We start from the raw sequence: 20,886 nt of genomic DNA on the forward strand, positions 1-20,886 counted from the left end.
TAGAGTTGAAACCTTTTGCTAAAAGTGGAGCATTATTAAGTGCAGCTGTGAGTTCTAGGAACAGTGGGGTTGAGTAGAGCAGGTGAGTGTTTTGTTTTGTTTTTTTTTAAACCACTCAGAGAATAATAGGGCATCTTCTGGGGCCAGCCAGAGAGAGAAAGAAAAAAAAAAATGCAATGCAAATTGCGTACAACTGAATTCTTTCTTCTTTCTTGTTCTTCCTTGCAGAGCGTGGAGAAAGTTCTTGTGGAATTCAGTCACCAGGAGTTGTTTGATTTCTATAACAAGGTCTGTATTTTTCAAATAATTTCTGCTGTGTGGGGTTTTGCATAATGTTTCCTTCATTTTTATGAATCCTTATTTTTAAATGCCCTATTATGGCACTAAGTTCTTTAAACATCCCTTGTAAACACCTTATGTTTCACAGCAGGAAGCTTTGCGGAGATGGAGAGAATCTGACAGCCTAAATCAGGAAGAAAGTGGAAATGGTTTTAATTAAGGCAATAGGATTATTACTTTAATGTAAAGCATTAAGGAATGAACTATGTGGTACCTAGCCACACTGGCACTTTATAATTTAACATTAAATATTTTAATTCTGGGCCCAAGGAAAAAGGGAGGTGCCAAGCCTGTAAAGATTTAACTTTGAGTGCATGTTATGTTTCTTTACAAATACTGACTTTGTAATCCAGGGAAATGTACTCCCCCTCCTCCTCTTCCCTACCTTCAAAAATCTTATGTAGTGATCACTTAAATTAAAACAGCTGAGTATATTTAAAACTGTATTTAGCCCTTTTTTTTAAAGTGTATTTTTTTTATTTTTGAGAGAGAGAGAGAGAGAACGAGTGGAGGGGCAAAGAGAGAGAGGGAGACACAGAATCTGAAGCAGGCTCCAGGCTCCGAGCCATCAGCACAGAGCCTTATGTGGGGCTCAAACTCATGAACTGTGGGATCATGACCTGAGCCAAGTTGGATGCTCAACAGACTGAGCCACCCAGGTGCCCCAGGTTTTTTTTTTTTTTTAATGTCTAGTTATTTTTGAGAGAAAGAGCGAGCATGCACAAATGGGGGCAGAGAGAGAGGAAGACACAGAATCTGAAGCGGGCTCCAGGCTCCAAGCCATCAGTCCAGAGCCTGACGCGGGGCTCAAACTCACAAACTGTGAGGCCATGACCTGAGCCAAGTCGGATGCTTAACTGATTAAGCCACCCAGACACCCCAAACCATGTTTAGAAATCCTCCTTTACAAATTTGCAAACTTAAATTGCAGGCGTGAATTGTAATATCTTCACATAAGAAGAAAACTTTTCTGCGTGCTTCATCTGTTGCTGTGTAAATGGATTTAATATGCACGGTTGCCACTGCCATTCTTTCCCTTCTATTTGCAAGTTTCTGAACAAACCTTCATAGCATTTCTCTGCTTTCAGCAACTTGTTCTCTTGTTTTATCTTTATAAATAGCTGGAGACCATACAAGCACAGCTGGATTCCCTGACGTGATGTTCTCGAAGACTGGTTTCCCCATCACACTCTTGCCACCTCATCATTCCGCCCTGAAGATAGACTGCCAGGTTGTGTTTTCAGAAGGATTCAGTAGCTTTCTTCTTGTAAATTACCCGGCTTATCACTTCTGAGAGAAATAACCGCCAAGGGAGATCACTGTTTCCAGAGCTTCTAGGACACATCCCCTCGTTCTTTGAACCAGCAGCAAACAGTTGTTAAGAATACTTTTGCTTTAAAGGAAACAGCAATAGGGGTGCTTGGGTGGCTCATTTGGTTAAGCCTCCGATTTCTGCTCAGGTCATGATCTCACAGTTTGGGAGTTCGAGCCCTGCGTCGGGCTCTCTGCTGACAGCTCAGAGCCTGGAGCCTGCTTTGGGATTCTGTGTTTCCCTCTCTCTCTGCCACTCCCCTGCTCATGCTCTGTCCGTCTCTCTCAAAAATAAATAAAAACATTTTTTAAATTTTAAGGGAAAAAAAATAAAGGAAACAGCAGTAAATACCATACTGTTTTTATTGTCTTGTTTTTGCTTTATTGCCTGACCTGTTTATTTTTTACATTTTTGATGACACCTTTATGTATCAAGGAGGGTTCGTGGATAGTCCATGGATGCAAAGTATAATGTGTACCTCGGAATACAGAACGCGGCTATTTATATTAACAAAAGCAAGAACAGAACCAAATGCAATCAGATACTTCCTTTTTCCTTGAATATAATGAGTATGTTTGGTTGGGAAGTAACATAGGAAAGAAATTTAAACTAGAGCTGGTAGTGGTACATCAGTTGATTCCAGTGTGAGCTTCTCTGTGCACTTTAATTTTTTCTCTGAGTGTAATGATTTAATAATAGTCTAGGTTTTTGTGCTCTTTTCTTTGTACTGCAAGTTAATAATGATTCACTTCATAGTATGGAAGACAGATTCAGATCGTAAGTAAAAATAATTGTAGTGAGTGTGAAATATGGGTATCCTTAAAATTTTGAAACAGATACCTTTGACACTTTATTTCTGTAAATATGTTAATTAATTTTAGTCAATAAAATTTTTATGTTTTAGAATTAGTTGAAGTCCACAGTGTTTTATGCTTTGACTATATATAAATGTGAGTATGGTTGCCTATAAAAGCAATACTATCAGTTGGATTTTTTATGAAATGAAATATCTGTTCTGTGTTGTTTCCAGAGAGACAGACAGAGGGAGAGGAGGAGAGGAGAAAATGATAGAGACTTAGAGATATTTGAGTCAAGCATGACTTTCTGTATAATTATTTTTTTAAGTTTATTTATTTATTTTGAGAGAGAGCATGAGCGGGGGAGGGGCAGAGAGAAAGGGAGAGAGAGAATCCCAAGCAGGCTCCATGCTGTCAGCTTGGAACTCGTTGTGGGACTCAAACTCACGAACCATGAGATCATGACCTGAGCCGAAGTCAAGAGCCGGACATTTAACTGACTGAGCCACCCAAGTGCCCGTAAGCACAACTTTGTTCATATGAAGGAATTTGATTTCAGAAATGTCCTGTGGCTAAACAAACAGAGCCATCAGGATTAAATGCATCTGCATAATACAAGTGTTAAAGGTCTTTCAAATAAATGTTCAGTATATGGAATTTATGCCTTTATTTATGTGTGCTATAATGTTGCTTAGAATTGGGAGTTTGGATTATGTCAGAAAGTAATTTATAGTTGCTGTCCATAGTTGATTAATTTGAAAAGTTTTTTTAACTTTAACTTCCATTGATAAGATATCAGGAAGACATATTTATAATATAATGGCCTTTATTTCCGTATCCAGCTTATGGGAGCCGCCTTATTTTTTTATGCTGTGTTCTGCTACTTCCAGAGGGAACTACCTGACTGCTTAAACATTTTGGTAAATACTCTTTCAGACTTCTTATATGCAACAAAACATACATCATCTCAAGTTAAATTTGTTAGGCCTTCCTGACAGTGACCATATGGCTAGGTAGAAGTTTTCATTGGTTTAATGGCCAATTTAACTCCCAGTCTAGGTACCTAAATTAAATGTGACATTCCAAAATGAAATTCTCGATTAGTAGCTCATTTTACGCTCCCTAAAAGACCTGCTTTTATGCTCTCTAAAGAGTATATCTAAACCTGTACAAAAATGTGGTATGTAGTTTTCTCTCCATGAGTCTTGTACAAGAAAGTCTGACCAAAGGCATTGAAGAAAGGACACGTAGAAGGTGTAATTCCAACTGAGAAGATAATTTCTTCCTGAAATATATTTTCAAAATAATTTTTAACGTTTATTTATTTGAGAGAGAGAGAAAGAGAGAGACAGAATCTGAAGCAGGCTCCAGGCTCCAAGCTGTCAGCACACAACCCAGTATGGGGCTCGAACCCACGAACTGCGAGATCATGACCTGAGCCGAAGTCAGATGCTTCACCGACTGAACTACCCAGGCGCCCCTTCCTGAAATGTATTTAATTGCGGATCCTTTCATTCCTTAAGGTACCACCATCGTTACAATACACAGGTCAAAGAAAATATCATTCCCAAGCAATATTAAATACATGCTACCCAAATAAGATGGGTGTAAGGACAAATGGGAACTGAAACCTCTTAGCTTTCTTGTGTGAGTGCTTGGCATGAGTATTGAATACAAATAGAAAGGAACCAATTGCTAGAAAGGAACCAGCGTGATATTTTTACACCTACTGCAAATAATATCTGAAGTTCTCCAGTCATAATTTGTGATTATTTTGAATTAGGAAAAACCAAAAATAATAAAGAGGTAACATAAAATTATAGAATCTTATCATCCAGAATGGCTGTTAAAATGACATTTTGGTAGATTTTATTGAAGTGAGTTTTTTTCCTACCCTTATATCTTTCTCGTTCCTTTTTTCTCTTTTTTCTTCCTTTCCTAATACATTGGAATAATGCCATAAATACCATTTCGTACTTTGCTTTGCTTATGTAACATTCTACAAGAGCATTTTTCCTGTCCTTTACCTAAAACATAATTTTAATGTATATTAAATAGCCCACCATGTGCATGAGCTATACTTTCTCTAGTTAGCCAATCTGTTGTTGGACGTTTAGACTATTTCCAGTTTTTTAACATACTAAAGAACTCATTGGTGCATATTTTTATATCTGTAACCCCAACACTACATCTGTCATTATATTAGCATAGGTTACTAGGGGTGGGATTATGTAAAAAGTATATAGATATATTTTCCAGTTTTATTATAAAATTATATATTATTATAAAAATAGTAATTTCCCATAGTCAGTGTATTATGGGATGGGTCTGGAATCTGAATTTTTTATTTTTCTGGGACTGTCTTTCCACAAAGCCCTTCTGGCTCTGACCAGTCTTTTGCTCTGACTCTATTCTATGAATTTCTCCCTCTTACCTTAAAGAACGTCTTCTACACCTTATTCACTATTCCAGGGCTCAACAAACTATGTTCCACCCACCACTTGTTTTTATCAAGTTTTATTGGAACAAAGCTCTAGTGGACAGGCTCCCAGTGACCCCTGCCTTTTGGTATTCACATTTCACTATAATCCTCTGTCCTTGAGTGTGAACACCACCTGTTACAGGCTCCTAACCACTCAAATATGGCAAAGAAATGGTATGTCACCCCCAGGATGGTTATGTTATGTAAAATTCTGTCATGCTACCAAACTCACTGTAGAGATTTTCTCCCTTTTCGGCTTTGAAGAAACAAGCTGCTGTGTTGTGAGAGGGGCTGTCGACAGAGCCACGTGGCAGGGAACTGTGGGTGACCTCTAGGAGCTGACCAGTAGCCAACAAGAAGTCAAGGCCCAAGGCCCTCAGCCCTACAGCTGCAAGGAAATAAATCTACAGACAACCTGAGTGCACTAGGAAGTGGATTCTTCCCCAGTCAAGCCTGTGGATGAGAACACAGTCCTAACTGACCGTGGTTGCAGCCTTGTGAGAGTCTACACGAAGGACCCAGAGTCCTGACCCATGATAATTGTGAGGTAATAAATGTGTGTTTATTTAAACTTCTAACTGTAGGGGACGCCTGGATGGCTCAGTCAGTTAAGCATCTGACTTTAGCTCAGGTCATGATCTCACGGTTCATGAGTTCGAGCCCCACGTCAGGCTCTGTGCTGACAGCTTGGAGCCGGGAACCTGTTTTGGATTCTGTCTCCCTCTCTCTCTGCCCCTCCACCGCCCTCTCAAAACTAAATAAACATTAAAAATTTTTTAATTAGGGGTGCCTGGGTGGCTCAGTTGGTTAAGTGTCTGACTTCGGCTCAGGTCATGATGTGACAGTCTGTGAGTTCGAGCCCCGTGTCGGGTTCTGTGCTGATGGCTCAGAGGCTGGAGCCAGCTTCGGATTCTGTGTCTCCCTCTCTCTCTGCCCCTCCCCTGCTCATGCTCTGTCTCTCTCTGTCTCAAAAATAAATAAAAACATTATTTAAAAAAAAACAAGATTTAAAAAAAAATTTTAATTAATCTATAAATAAATGAATAAACATCTAACTGTATAGTAATTTGTTAGAGTGTATTGGATGGCTAAAACAACAGCCGTGCTCTTTTGTTTACATGGAATCGTGTCATCTCTGACTGCTTTTGCACTATAGAAGCAGAGATGAGCAGTCACAAAAGACTACCTGACCCAGAAAGCCTAAAACATTTACTACACAGCTCTTTGTAGGAAAAATTTGCAGACTCGTGCCTTCTGCCGTGCTTCCCTGGTGCATCCCTAGAGGAATACAGCAGTTGCCATGGGCTACGTAAATCTCTAAGGTGGATCTGGTGTATGGTTTCGTAGCATCACTGTAATTTTTGTCAGCCACGTGGCCATCAATTGGAAATTACATTTTCCATCCTCTGCAGCTACTGTAGCCATGTGACTAGGTCTCACCAATGAAATGTGAGTGGAAATGACACTTGTCTCCAGTTTTCTTTGCCCTTCCTAGGGCTAAAAACATAGATTTGCAGCTGGGTCAGCTTTGGCTGAGCAGACGAGGATAATGCCGTCAGGAGTAGGGAGCAACAAGGTAGAAAGAAGCTGGGCCCCTCAATGTCCTGTCGAGCACTGCTGCTGATACGCCCTTGACAAGCTGCCATCTGTATACCGTCACATGAGAAGTTAAACATCTTTGTTTGAGCCATTGTGTTGGGGAACTTTTTAATACAGCCGCTTAACCTCGAGCCTAACTAATATGGGGGTAACCTGATTTTAATTAGCCAGTTATTTAGAGAATTTTTTAAAAGATTTATTTTTTTTAATGTGAAATTTATTGTCAAATTGGTTTCCATACAACACCCAGTGCTCATCCCGACAGGTGCCCTCGTCAATACCCATCACCCACTTTCCCCTGCCTCCCACCCCCCATCAACCCTCAGTTTGTTCTCAGTTTTTAAGAGTCTCTTATGGTTTGGCTCCCTCCCTCTCTAACTTTTTTTTTCCCCTCCTGCTCCCCCATGGTCTTCTGTTAAGTTTCTCAGGATTCACATAAGAGCAAAAACATATGGTATCTGTCTTTCTCTGTATGACTTATTTCACTTAGCATAACACTCTTCAGTTCCATCCACGTTGCTACAAAAGGCCATATTTCATTCTTTCTCATTGCCAAGTAGTATTCCATTGTAGATATAAGCCACAATTTCTTTATCCATTCATCAGTTGATGGACATTTAAGCTCTTTCCATAATTTGGCTATTGTTGAAAGTGCTGTTATAAACATTGGAGTACAAGGGCCCCTATGCATCAGCACTCCTATATCCCTTGGGTAAATTTCTAGCAGTGCTATTGCTGGGTCATAGGACGCACAAAAGTATGGCCAACTAATCTTTGACAAAGCAGGAAAGAATATCCAATGGAAAAAATGCAGTCTTTTTAACAAATGGTGCTGGGAGAACTGGACAGCAACATGCAGAAGAATGAAACTAGACCACTTTCTTACACATTCACAAAAATAAACTCAAAATGGATAAAGGACTTGAATGTGAGACAGGAAACCATCAAAACCCTAGAGGAGAAAGCAGGAAAAAACCTCTCTGACCTCAGCCACAGCAATTTCTTACTTGACACATCTCCAAAGGCAAGGAAATTAAAAGCAAAAATGAACTCTTGGGACCTCATGAAGATAAAAAGCTTCTGCACTGCAAAGGAAACAATCAACAAAACTAAAAGGCAATTGACGAAATGGGAAAAGGTATTTGCAAATGACATATCGGACAAAGGGCTAGTATCCAAAATCTATAAAGAACTCACCAAACTCCACACCCGAAAAACAAATAATCCAGTGAAGAAATGGGCAGAAAACATGAATAGACACTTCTCTCAAGATGACATCCAGATGGCCAACAGGCACATGAAAAGATGCTCAACGTCGCTCCTCATCAGGGAAATACAAATCAAAACCACACTGAGATACCACCTCACACCGGTCAGAGTGGCTAAAATGAACAAATCAGGAGACTGTAGATACTGGAGAGGATGTGGACTAATGGGAACCCTCTTGCACTGTTGGTGGGAATGCAAACTGGTGCAGCCGCTCTGGAAAACAGTGCGGAGGTTGCTCAAAAAAGATTTATTTATTTTTGAGAGAACGTGAGCAGGTTAGGGGCAGAGAGAGAGGGAGACAGAGGATCTGAAGCAGGCTCTACGCTGACAGCAGCGAGCCCAATGCAGGGGCTCGAACTCACGAACCGTGAAACCGTGGCCTGAGCCGAAGTCAGATGCTCAACTGACTGAGCCACCCAGGCACCCTGACAACATTTATATTTTTAAAGAGACATGAATATTTTGTGGCATATAGTTGAGAATACATATACATGTTAAGGAGAAAATGAGAAGCTTTAAAAATCTTTGTGCTGGCAGTCTACAGGCTAAACCCATGAGGCTACTGAGAAGATATATTCACCCCTCTCCCCCAGTGTGGCTCCTTGGGGGAAAAGTTTGAGAAGCCTATGGACATGTATTGTAAATTTCCCCCAAAGGCTTCCCATAATCCTTTTTTCCCTGTTGAAGAAGAGGGCCAGGACAATTCTGACTTGTTCTGGCTCATTAGTCAGAAGCCGCTCAGGAATTAGAATGTGAGTTTCAGATGAGTCCATTTTGCTTCTCTGAAACTTTGGTTTTTGTCATCATTATGCAAATAGTTCTACTCGATACAACAGCCCCGTTGAATGCTAAAATTAGGAACACATTAATTTGAAGGATTTTATAGTAAAGCTTAATGGCATTTATAATTTTAGAGAATTTCAAGGATTTGATCACTGCTCCCTCCCTGCCTCCCCGCCGCCAAACATGTACTTTTGAGGCTTTTAATAGTCCTCTGCTTTTCTCTGAGGTGTGAGGTTGTGCTCGGTGATCGAAGGCCTACGATTTAAATCCAAGCAATGGCAGTTTTCACAGCCTGCTTTGTTTATTTGAAATGGAAAGTTTTTTCTTTCAAAAGAAATAGCCGGCAAAGAGAGGACAGTTGAAGCAGGTCCGTCTAAAAATCTAGAAGATGCCGCAGGATTAGTGAAACTGGCAGGAAAAATAATGAATACGTAATCAGGTTCCCTTAGTAAAAACCCAGAGTTCAGTCATTTTTAGCATCTTTTAATGAGAATCTGAGAATCTCATTTTCTAAATGACTTGGGTTTTTTAAAGTATTTTTTCTTCCAAGGAATGTAGGTAAAGGACAGAAGGGGAAAGAAAGACATTAATAGTACATTTACCAGTTGCATTTATTTCTGGAACTGAGTTTTGAAGAACACAATACATCCCACCTGAACTGTTTAAGGAAAAGTCAATAACAAGGTTTTTCTCGTCTGTAATAAATGTAGATTCGCCCAGAGGCACAGAGCTGCGTGGTTTCTCAAGGTCTTTCCCCATGCCGCCTTGCTCCCGATGATGCCAGATTTCCTTTTCTGCTGTCTCTAGTCTGTGTTTCACATTCTTCCTACAGGTTCACTTCACACTCTTCTTCCAGGCTACTCACGGACAAAGCTGTCCCAGAACCAGGTGGCTGTATCACTGCCACCTTGGATGCCTCAGCATCCCTCCCCACCCACAAATGGGGCTATGCTCTGGCAGCAGAACACAGTAATTTTCCAAGCGATCGGAGAGAGTGGTGACTCATCCATCCCAGGCCATGTGCTCTACTTTGCAAGTCCAGCCTCTCACCCTGTTAACACACTGATGTAAGTAATCCTGTGGACATCAGGGTCCTTAAGAAGTATTGGCTGAGGGGGTTAACAGAGTACATAGTTTTCCTCCCCACGCCTCTCTTATTTTCACAGTACCATCTGAATTCTTTAAAACAAACAAAACCAGGGCACCTGCGTAGCTCAGTCAAGTGTCCAACTTCTGCTTGGGTCGTGATCTCTTGGTTCATGGGTTCAACCCCCGCATCAGGCTCTGTGCTGACAGCTCAGAGCCTGGAGCCTGCTTCAGATTCTGTGTCTCCCTCTCTCTCTGCCCCTCTCCTGCTCACACTCTCTCTCTCTCTCTCTCTCTCTCTCTCTCTTTCTCTCAAAAATAAATAAAAAAAGATTTTAAACAAAACCATCATAACTCTCAGATTTACAAGAGTACCTTTCAAACTGATTTGGCAATATGTTAGTCGTCCCACCAGGGAATGGCCACATCTCTTCTGGGGAGGATCTCTGGAAAGTCACTGAGCCTTCATTCATCGAGCAGAAAATGTACCTGCACAGAGTAACAGCCAGCTAACCTGCTAGACACCCAGCTTTCTCCCATCCAGAGTGTTAAAATAAAGCAAGATCTCCCACTGCTCTGAGATATGTGATAGTCATGAAGTTGACCCAGACAGGTTTTTGGTGCCGATGTCCTGAAGACTGGAAAACAATTACATTCCTACCAAATTCAGAGATGATTTATGTAGCAGGGTCAAATGAGGTGCTCCGGAAAGACATCAGCAACCCTCTTACATAGAGGTGTATGTAAAGTATATATAGACTTTGTGAGCTCATCATCCAGATTTTAATTTCCTGTCAAAGAGTCTACCTTGATTAATGACACACACATACACATACTGCCTACAAAGAGGCTTTCCTCACTGGTGTGGGGCGATTCAGTGACAAGGTTTTAGAAAGAGGTCTCCACTTACATGGCACAGATTGTTTCAGGTCATCCCAAATACACAGGCGGGGCAAAAATTCGAAAATGTTCACCTAGATAAGGCAGGATGCAAACAAGGTGCAGAGAACCATGAAGAAAGCTGTTTAGTAACATTTAAAAAAATTGTTTTTAATATTTATTTACTTTTGAGAGAGAGAGAGAGAGAGAGTGTGTGTGTGTGTGTGTGTGTGTGTGTGTGTGTGTGTGTGTGTGAGCAGGGGAGGAGCAGAGAGAGAGAGGGAGACACAGAATCCAAAGCAGGCTCCAGGCTCCGAGATGTCAGTACAGAGCCTGACGTGAGGCTCAAACTCACAAACCATGAGATCATGACCTGAGCCAAAGTCAGACGCATAACTGACTGAGCCACCCAGGTGCCCCTGTTCAGTAACATTTTAATTAAAAATCTCCCTATGCAGCCAACTGTGTTTTTAGATGTAGAGTCCAGGGTGAGGGATGATTTTCTTCTTGAGTGATGATTTATAACATCCAGCTTTTCTACCTCATGGCCAAAAGTCCTCTCACTGTCCAAGTTTTGGTGTTTCTTACTGCATCATATGTTCTGCACTGCATGTGGTCTCAAGTGATTAGAGTAGTAATAAAAAGCAAGTTTGGATGCATCAACCTTCTGGACTTGCAGATTACCCAGAGCATGTGTGCCTCATTCAGCAGGCTCGGAGAACTTTGGGAACAGTTGCCTTCACTAGGAATGCTCTTAACCTCCCTTTGTGTGTTTGGGTCAGTGACCTTACTAAGTTCTGCCTGGCAGGCTTAGATGTGTTGATAGGTGCCCTGAGCTGTTGGACCAGGAGAGTGTAACCATCATCTGTAGGGTTATTCCTTCAGGCACTCTCTGAGAATCTGCCCAAGTGTGCTGATCTTAGAGTGCTATGATTCTCCTCTACTGGCTTCCAGGAACCACTCTCCCATTCCTGATTTTCCTGGGTCATTTTCCTGGGGTTCATGGTATTCCCTTAAATGCATTTATACTTTTGGATCCCTTTCTTTAGGTTACACTTTCAGTTAAATTTACAATCTGGATAATCTCAAAGACATTTTAAAATTACTTCCTTTTTTTTTTTTAACAAAAATCCTCACTAGAGTTTCTATGGTTTTAATTTTTTTTTAATGTTTATTTTTGAGAGAGAGAACACAAGCTGGGGAGGGGTAAAGAAAGAGAGAGAGAGGGAATCAGAGAGGGAATCACAAGTAGGCTCTGTGCTGCCAGCAGAGAGCGCTATGCAGGGCTTGAACTCAAGAACCATGAGATCATGACCTGAGCCGAAGTCGGACACTTAACCAACTGAGCCACCCAGGCATCCCAATAGTATTTCTATTAAAAAGTTCAAATATTCTTAAATGCTAATAAGCGTCATTCTACTTTAGCCCTATTTCTGCCTTCTCATTCTGCACAATTTTATATGTCTGTCTTTATTTTTTTAATTCCAGTATGGTTAGCATATAGTGCTATATCTGTTTGAAGTATACACTATAGTTATTCAATACTTCCATACATCACTCGGTGCTCATCGCAGCAAGTAAGCTTCTTAATCCCCATCACCTATTTCCCCCGCTCCCCACCCCCTTCCCTCTGGTAACCATCAGTTTGTTCTCTATAGTTAAGAGTCTGTTTCTTGGTTTGTCTCTCTCTGTCTTTTTTTTTCCTTTGCTCATCTGTTTTGTTTCTTAAATTCCACGTATGCATGAAATCATATGGTATTTATCTTTCTCTGACTGCATCATACTTCCTAGCTCCATCCATGTCATGGCAAATGGCAAGATCTCATTCTTTTCATGGCTGAATAATATTCGTGTGTGTGTGTGTGTGTATACTACACCTTTATCCATTTATCTATTGATGGACCCTTGGGCTGTTCCATAATTTGGCTATTGTAAATAATGCTGCAATAAACATAGGAGTGCATGTGTCCCTTTGACTTAGTGTTTTTGTATTTAATTTCGGGGTAAGTACCTAGTATTTATCTAGTTGTACAATTACTGGGTTGTAGGGTAGTTCTATTTTTAACTTTTTGAGGAACCTCCATACTGTTTTCCAGACTGGCTGCACAAGTTTGCATTCCGACCAACAGTGCAAGAGTGTTCCTTTTGCCTCCACATCCTTGCCGATACTTGTTATTTCTTACGTTTTTGACTTTAGCCATTCTGACAGGTGTGAGATTATATCTCTTTGTAGTTCTGACTTGCATTTCCCTGATGATGAGTGATATTGAGCATCTTTTCATGCATCTGTTGGCCATCTGTATGTCTTCTTTGAAGAAATGTCTTTTCATGTTTTCTGCCCATTTTTAATTGGATTATTTGTTGTGGGGGGTGTTGAGTTGTATTCTTTATATATTTTGGATACTAACCCTTTATCAGATATGTCATTTGCAAATATCTTCTCCCATTCCATAAGTTGCCTCTTAGTTTTATTAGTTGTTCCATTCATTTGCACAAGTTTATTTTAATGTAGTCCCAGTGGTTATATTTACTTTTTTTTCCCTTGTCTTGGGAGACCTATCTAGAAAAATGTTGCTATGACTGATGCCAGAGACCTTACTGCCTATGCTCTCTTGTAGGATTTTTATGGTTTCAGATCTCATATTTAGATCTTTAGTCCATTTTGAGTTTATTGTTGTGTATAGTGTAAGAAAGTGGTCCAGTTTCATTCTTTTGCAATCTGCTGTCCAGTTTTCCCTACACCATTTGTTGAGGAGATGTTTTTCCCCCCCATTGGATATTCTTTCCTGCTTTGTCAAAGATTAACTGACCATGTAAGTGTGGATTTATTTCTGGTTTTTCTGTTCTCTTGCATTGATCTTTTGTCTATTTATGTGTCAGTACCATAGTATTTTGATTACTATAGCTTTGTAATATAACTTGAAGTCTGAAATTGTGATGCCTCCAGCTTTGCTTTTCTTTTTCAAGATTGCTTTGGCTATTTGGGGTCTTTTGTGGTTCCATATAAACTTTAAGATTGTTCTAGCTCTGTGAAAAATGCTATTGGTATTTTAAGGGATTTCATTAAATGTATAGATTGCTTTGTGTACTATATGCATTTTAACAATATTTGTTCTTCTGATATGTGAGCATGGAATGTCTTTCCATTTCTTCGTGTCTTCTTCGGTTCTGTCATAAATGTTTTATAGTTTTCAGAGTACAGGTCTTTTGCCTCGGTTAGGTTTATTCCTAGGTATCTTATTATTTTTAGTGCAATTATAAATGGTATTGTTTTCTTAATTTCTCTTTCTGCTGCTTCACTATTAGTATATGGAAATGAAATAGATTTCGGGGCGCCTGGGTGGCTCAGTCTGTTAAGCGTCCGACCTTGGCTCCAGTCATGATCTTGTGGTCCCTGAGTTCGAGCCCCATGTCGGGCTCTGTGCTGACAGCTCAGAGCCTGGAGCCCGCTTCAGATTCTGTGTCTCCCTCTTTCTCTCTCCTCCCCCCGCCTCATGCTCTGTCTCTCTCTTCTCAAAAATAAATAAATGTTAAAAAAAAATTAAGAAAAAAAAAACAAATGGAATAGATTTCTTCACAGTGATTTTGTATCCTGCACTTTTACTGAATTCACTTGTCAGATGTAGTAATTTTTTGGTAGAGTCTTTCAGGTTTTCTGTGTGTCAGTTAATTGCTATATTTAGCTGTTATTTAGTTAATTGCTATATTTAGTGTATTCTGTGCTGGGACATCCAGGTTACAAAAGTGTCTACTTGAAAAGGTGGGCCTCAAAAAGTCTAATTTTCTTTCTGTGGAATCCTATCTTTGAGAAGAGAGTAATTGCCCTATAATTAAATAATTACTCCCTATTTCATCAGCTAAGACTAAATATGTATTCTACATTTTACTAAAGAATCATATATTTTATTATTTCACAAGCTTCTCTGTACAAGTTTTAAATAGAACATTTATTGTGCAGAGAGGGTGAATGTTTTATAGGGGAAAACTATTTCTAGTTCTCTACTTACTTTCCTATTGTCCCTATTAACTGTGTCTCTTTCTTTCTCTCTCTCTCTCTCTCTCTCTCTCTCTCTCTCTCTCTCTCGCTTTCCAGTGTCTCTTAAGGGAAAATGATTTGCCATTCCATTTGATCAATTATAAGATATTGGTTGTCATCATACTATACATAGAAAACTCTAAAGGCTCCACTAAAAAACTCCTAGAATAAATTGATTCAGTAAAGTTGCAGAATATAAAGTTAATAGCCAGACATTGGTAGTGTTTCTATACACTAATAACAAAAGTAGCAGAAAGAGAAATTAAGAAAACAATTCCATTTATAATTGTACCAAAAATAATAAGATACCTAGGACTAAATTTAACCAAGGAGGCGAAAGAACCCTACTCTGAAAACTATAAAACATTGATGACAGAATTTGAAGAAGACACAAACAGAAAGATATTCCATGTTTGTGGATTGGAAGGGTTCATAATTGTACAGTGTCCAGACTACTACCCAAATCGATCTATAGATTTGATGTAATCCCTACCAAAATACCAACAGCATATTTCACAGAACTAGAAAAAAATAATCCTAAAATTTATATAGAACCACAAAAGACCCAGAATAGCCAAAGCAGTCTTGAGAAAGAAAAACAAAATTGGTGGTATCACAATTCGAGATTTGAAGATATACTACAAAGCTGTAGTAATCAAAGCAGTATGGTACTGGCACAAACATAGACACATAGATCAATGGAACAGAATAGATCCCAGAAATAAACCCATGCTTATATGGTCAATTACTCTGTGTCAAGGGAGGCAAGAATATACAGTGGGAAAAACAGTTTCTTCAACAAATGGTGTTGGGAAAACTGGACAGCTCCCTGCAAAAGAATGAAACATTCTTACACCATACACAAAAATAAACCAAAATGGCTTAAGACCTAAATGTGAGACCTGAAACCACAAAACTCCTGGAAGAGAAAATAGGCAATAATTTCTCTGACATCAGCCATAGCAGTATTTTTCTATATATGTCTCCTGAAACAAGGGAAACAAAAGCAAAAATAAACTGTTGAGACACATAAAAATAAAAAGCTTTTGTATGGTGAAGAAAACCATCAAGAAAAGAGGCAAGCTACTAAATGGAAGAAGATAGTTGCAAATGATATATCTGATAATGGGTCAATATCCAAAATATATATAAAGAGCTTATATAACTAAATACCAAAATCACAGTCTGGTTAAAAAATGAGCAGAAGACCTGAATAGACATTTTCCCAAAGAAGACATCCAGATGGCCAACAGACACATGAAAAGATGCTCAACATCACTTATTATCAGGGAAATGCAAGTCAAAACGACCATAAAATATCACCTTACACCTGTCAGAATGGCTAAAATAAAAAAAGACAAGAAGTTAACAAGTGTTGGTGAGGATTTGGAGAAAAAGGACTTGTGCTCTTGTGCACTTTAGAGAAAAGGACTTGTGCACTGTTGGTAGGAATGCAAATTGATGTATCCACTGTGGAAAACAGTAGGGAGGTTCCTCGAAAAGTTAAAAATAAAAATACTGTATTCAATAATTCCATTACTGGATATTTATCCAAAGAAAACAGAAACACTAATTCAAAAACGTATTTGCACCCCTATGTCTATTGCAGCATTACTTACAACAGCCAAGAAAGAGAAACAACCCAAGTGTCCCATCAATAGATGAATGGGTAAAGAAGGTGTAGAACAATGGAATATTGCTCAGCATTAAAAAGGATGAAATTGCGCCATTTGTGCCAGCATGGATGGACCTAGAAGGTATCAGTCTAAGTAAATATGTCAGGCTGAGAAAGACAAATACCAGATGACTCCACGCATATGCAGAATCCAGGGGAAAAAAAAAGCAGAATCAGACCTATAAATACAGAGAACAAATGAATGGTTGCCAGAGGGGAGAAGGGCTGGGGGATGGGCAAAATGAGCGAAGGGGAGTGGGAGATACAGGCTTCCTATTATGGAATGGATAAGTCACGGTAATAAAAGGCACAGCATAGGGAACACAGCGGTATTGTAAAGGCATTGTGTGGTGACAGATGGTGACTACACTTGTGGTGAGCGTAACGTAACGTATAAAGAAGTTGAACACCATGTTGTACACCTGAAACTAACATAAAATTGTGTGTCAACAGTACTGAAATCAAGTTTTTTCTAAAAATTAAAAAAAGGAAACACTGTTGGCCATGTTTACCAGCGAACAGAGTAATGTAAAGAGACCATGTCTGTGCATGGTAATCCTCTCCTGGTACTCTTGCACTCCTTGCTTTCAGTTCATGGGTTGGAATTATCAGTGGAACCAGGAATCCCTCGGGGCCTAGCCATCTTTCTCTACCTTAGTAAAATGCTGTTGTTTTAGTTACATGCCATATAGTTGGCAGGAGCTAGTAATACTGTAGAATTTGAGGTGAAGCAGAGTGTATAGGGGAGGGGGAGGCCGTTCTTAAGTCTTAAGAGTGAGCCATGTGCTCTGATCCAGCTATATGAAGCTCAGAAGAGTAATAATAAAGTCTCACTCTGCTTCCCATTTGCTATCAGTTTTTCTGTATGCAGCTCCCTTGGGAACGTCAAAAGTTGAGGAGTGATTGACAGGACAAGATTTGGGCACTTGGAGTTCTCTATTCAAGTGCCATTGAATGCAATCACAATTTTCTCTGTGTCCCTTGTAGCTTTTCTCAACAGATCTTTTCAGTGGTAAACATGTTAGAGGGCTATGGACAAAAATATCAAAGGCATCGTTTATACCTTTCAATTCTCAAGTAGACACTGAGTAAGAGAAGTCTTTAAAATCAATGACTGATTCTCAAGGCAGAAGACCAGCTTGACACTCTTAACCCTCCATTCTAAATAAACAAAATACCCCCTTCTCTGAAAACAGGGGAAACATTGCTGAGTCCCTTTCAATTGGCTACCCACCTGCCACAACAGAGCAGTGAGACCAGTTCCCTACAGGAGGAAATGGACCTCACCCTCACCTTCCTCTACACTTCTGAGAACTTGAACTTCAACCTCTCCCTTCACTTCCCTAGGAAGCCAAGGAGGATTGTACCTCTGGTAGCCTGATGTGATTCTGTCTTTTTACCATTTGCTGAATTTGTGGAAGGAAAAGAACAACTGAAAACAGTGCTCCCTCTCTTTCCAGACTAAGTGTTGATAGTGTAGCACAGCCAAAGAGGAAACCGAGAAAAAGAGTGGATGAGATATCAACCGACTGATCAGGTTACCTTTGTGTGGTACAGAAGACCAACCCACTTCAGGGCCACCTCTGTGCCTCCTTTTCTAAATGTGTTCCCTTATCTGCAAGTAGATCTCATTCACATTATATGAAACTCACAGGATTTGCTTCAGGCAGGGGAATGAATGAATGAAAGACTTCTTCCATATGTTAGTTTCACCCTGCAGCATTGAACCCACCCTCCTGTGTATCAAAAGCAGAGCAAACTGATTCTGCAATGCCAAGTTGTTTCTGCCTCAGACAATTAACCAGCACCATGCCGAAATCTATCTAAGGGCTTACTGGTTGAACTTCATCCACAAAATGTGTCCTAGGCTGGGCAAAACACACACACACACACACACACACACACACACACACACACAACACCCAAATTCTAATTGCATCAGTGATGTTTAGTTTTAAAAAGCATTCAATGCTTCAGTTTCCTGCAGGGATCTCTGAAATGTCCCAGGATATGTTTGAGACTAATTAAACGTGCTTGCCTTTTTCTACTTCTCCTTCAGGACTGCCTTTATGGGAGAGGAGAGCCAAATGGCAGGAGGTTTCTCTCCTAGACCAATCAGCATGTCCACAGGTTTTGCCCCCTCCAGCCACAGCTTGCTTCCAGCTCTCTCCCTACCTGAATCAACAGCAGTGCCAGGACGAGCAGGGTGGAGGCTGCGGATGCCCAGGAACTTACCCTTCATACAGAGTGAGACTCTTCTGACCGAGAGCTGTATCCACGATGCCCAGACAGAACCACGGTGTATTGTGCTGTGAGATTTCTGCTGCAAAAATTCAATAAGTTGTTTTGCATATATACCCATGTTTCTTCATTGATTTAATAAAAGGTGGGGGGAGGGGCACCTGAGTGGCTCAGTCAGTTAAGTGGCTGACTCTTGATCTCACCTCAGGTCGTGATCTCACAGTTCATGAGTTCAAGCCCCCCATCGGGTTCTGAGCTGATATCACAGAGCCTACTTGGAATTATGTCTCTCCTTCTCTGCCCCTCCCCTGCTTGTGTGCTCGCTTGCTCACTCTCTCTCAAAATAAATAAACTTAAAAAAAAAAAAAAAAAAAGGAAGGGAGGGAGTAATAAGAGAAAGGAATGGACAAAGATTTTTGTCTGTTTTTTAAAGACATATATTTAAGGAACAATTGATTTTGATAGCCTCGTGATTATCACACTCAAATAGGATACTGTACAAGACCTTAGCTGGGCAACTCTGTTTGCTCATTCATTCATAAATGAATAACGTATAAATGAATACATTATTCACCCACTTCGTAATCGGTCAGCAAGCGAGGTCCTACTGGAACTCCTGTTTTGCTTGAGTATCAGGATCTACAATGAAGGCATCACCCCAGGTCCCCAGGAAGAGGCTGGTCAGGAGGCTAAGAGGCTCTCCTCAGCAATGCCTCCGGCAGCTTTCTGGTGGTAGGAAGAAAGGTGGGGAAACATGAGAGAGATTCACTTGCAAGGAGCTGACCCCTTCATGGGTCAGATACAGCATGGCCTGCAGCTTCCACACCTCAGTTAATCAGATTCTGGGGCGCCTGGGTGACTCAGTCAGTTAAGCGTCTGACTCTTGGTTTCCTCACAGTTCATGGGTTTGAGCCCTGCGTCAGGCTCCCTGCTGACAGTGTGGAGCCTGCTTGGGATTCTGTCTCTCTCTCTCTCTCTCTCTCTCTCTCTCTCTCTCTCTCTGAAGTGAGTCTCTTGGGATTCTGTCTCTCTCTCTCTACCCCTCCCCTGCTTGCTCTCTACCTTTCTCTCTCAAGAATAAATGAATAAACATTAAAAAAAATCCTTAAAAGAGATTCTCAATAAATAAGTGAAACATATAGTTCTGGTAACAAAGACCAATTAACCACCTGCTTCGTGCCTAGAGCGCTAGCTGCCAGCAATTCAAAATACATAAGACAGGGTGTCAGGGTCTCATCGCCGAGGCCTTAACACCAGGTGGCACATCACCCAGCTTGTTGGGGCAGCAAATGTAACACTGAGCACAGCTAACATGGCAGGGACCCGCCGGAAACGTGTACCACTTTACGCTCTACAGAGCCCTTTCACGCTGCTTATTGGAGCCTCACAGTATTGGAGCCTCACAGCCAAGACACCCAAGTTTCAGGTGCACTCAGAAGGTCTGACCCCCACCCCCCAGCGTAGGGCCCTTTTGATAGCAATTCTGCCTCTCAGCTCTGAATGTCCTCTTCAATAGCTGCTCCGAAAATAATGGTTGGAATCCCTTTAACGTCTTTACAGTGATCACAGGTTAAGCTTTCTTGGTGGAGGCCGCTGGAGGAACAGAGCAGGAGGAAGAGGCTTCTCCTGTGGGTTCTGCCAGCGGCCCCATCAGTCACGCCTGTGAACGTGAAGACATCTGGTGGCGCTCTGCCCCAGCCAGAGGCCCAGGGTACTCAGTCCCCTAGTGACCCTGCAGTGCTGCCCTCACACTTCCCCACGGTTCTTTCAACACAGACACTGCATGCGGTAGGTCCTCTGCCCAGACTGTGACCTTCAGCCTCTCCACATGCCCACTCACGCGAGCCATGGCTCCCTCTGCTCATACGCCCCTTCCCCCTCAGGTCTGCCCTCGCCACATGGACACCAGGTGCGTCATGCCTCCTCAAAACATCTGGTCACTGGCTGTGGCTTACCTACCTCTCAGAAGGTTGCTTCCTGCTCTCCCAGGAACTGTGGACCAGCTCTGGCCTGGCCCATCCCACACACTTTTCTTCCATCCGACAGACTTCAACTCTACCTTCTTCAACCAGGTACGGGACTTTGGGTACTCTCTCTCAGCCCTATGGTACCCTATAAAGCTCTCTTTTATAGTTACTGTTTTGTCATTAGGTAATAATTCTTTATGTTAAGCTTCCCTTATTTAAATAGTTGTATAGTGTCTGTCTCCTGATTGGACCCTGACTGATGTCCTAACTGTTGGTGTGGAGTCGCAGACAAAGCAAAGGACGTGGAGTTTCTTACGGGCAGGGATCTTTTCGTATGTCTTTGACCAGTGCAAGCATTTCCTACTTTGATGCCTGGTACATAGAAGGTCCTGAATAAGGACTGAGTAACGGAGCATAATTT

The 20,886-nt window shown here is 41.0% G+C and overlaps 2 protein-coding genes across 2 annotated transcripts in view; both read left to right on the forward strand.

Annotated features, from left to right (window-relative positions):
• The window catches only part of COMMD10 (COMM domain containing 10), a 211,121-nt gene extending 209,299 nt beyond the window's left edge, over positions 1-1,822 (forward strand). Inside the window, exons 6-7 of the mRNA XM_042933485.1 lie at positions 229-288; positions 1,461-1,822. Of these exons, the coding sequence (XP_042789419.1) occupies positions 229-288; positions 1,461-1,499 (99 nt within the window). The 3' untranslated portion in view covers positions 1,500-1,822. The remainder of the gene's footprint in view (positions 1-228; positions 289-1,460) is intronic.
• A 14,485-nt stretch (positions 1,823-16,307) lies between these two features.
• LOC122229901 overlaps positions 16,308-20,886 on the forward strand; it is a 39,204-nt gene continuing 34,625 nt past the window's right edge. The window contains exons 1-3 of the mRNA XM_042955459.1: positions 16,308-16,339; positions 18,317-18,568; positions 20,382-20,570. Coding sequence (XP_042811393.1) covers positions 16,323-16,339; positions 18,317-18,568; positions 20,382-20,570 — 458 coding nt within the window. The 5' untranslated portion in view covers positions 16,308-16,322. The remainder of the gene's footprint in view (positions 16,340-18,316; positions 18,569-20,381; positions 20,571-20,886) is intronic.

The sequence above is a fragment of the Panthera leo genome, chromosome A1 (assembly GCF_018350215.1).
Source record: "Panthera leo isolate Ple1 chromosome A1, P.leo_Ple1_pat1.1, whole genome shotgun sequence".
Classification (NCBI taxonomy): domain Eukaryota; kingdom Metazoa; phylum Chordata; class Mammalia; order Carnivora; family Felidae; genus Panthera; species Panthera leo.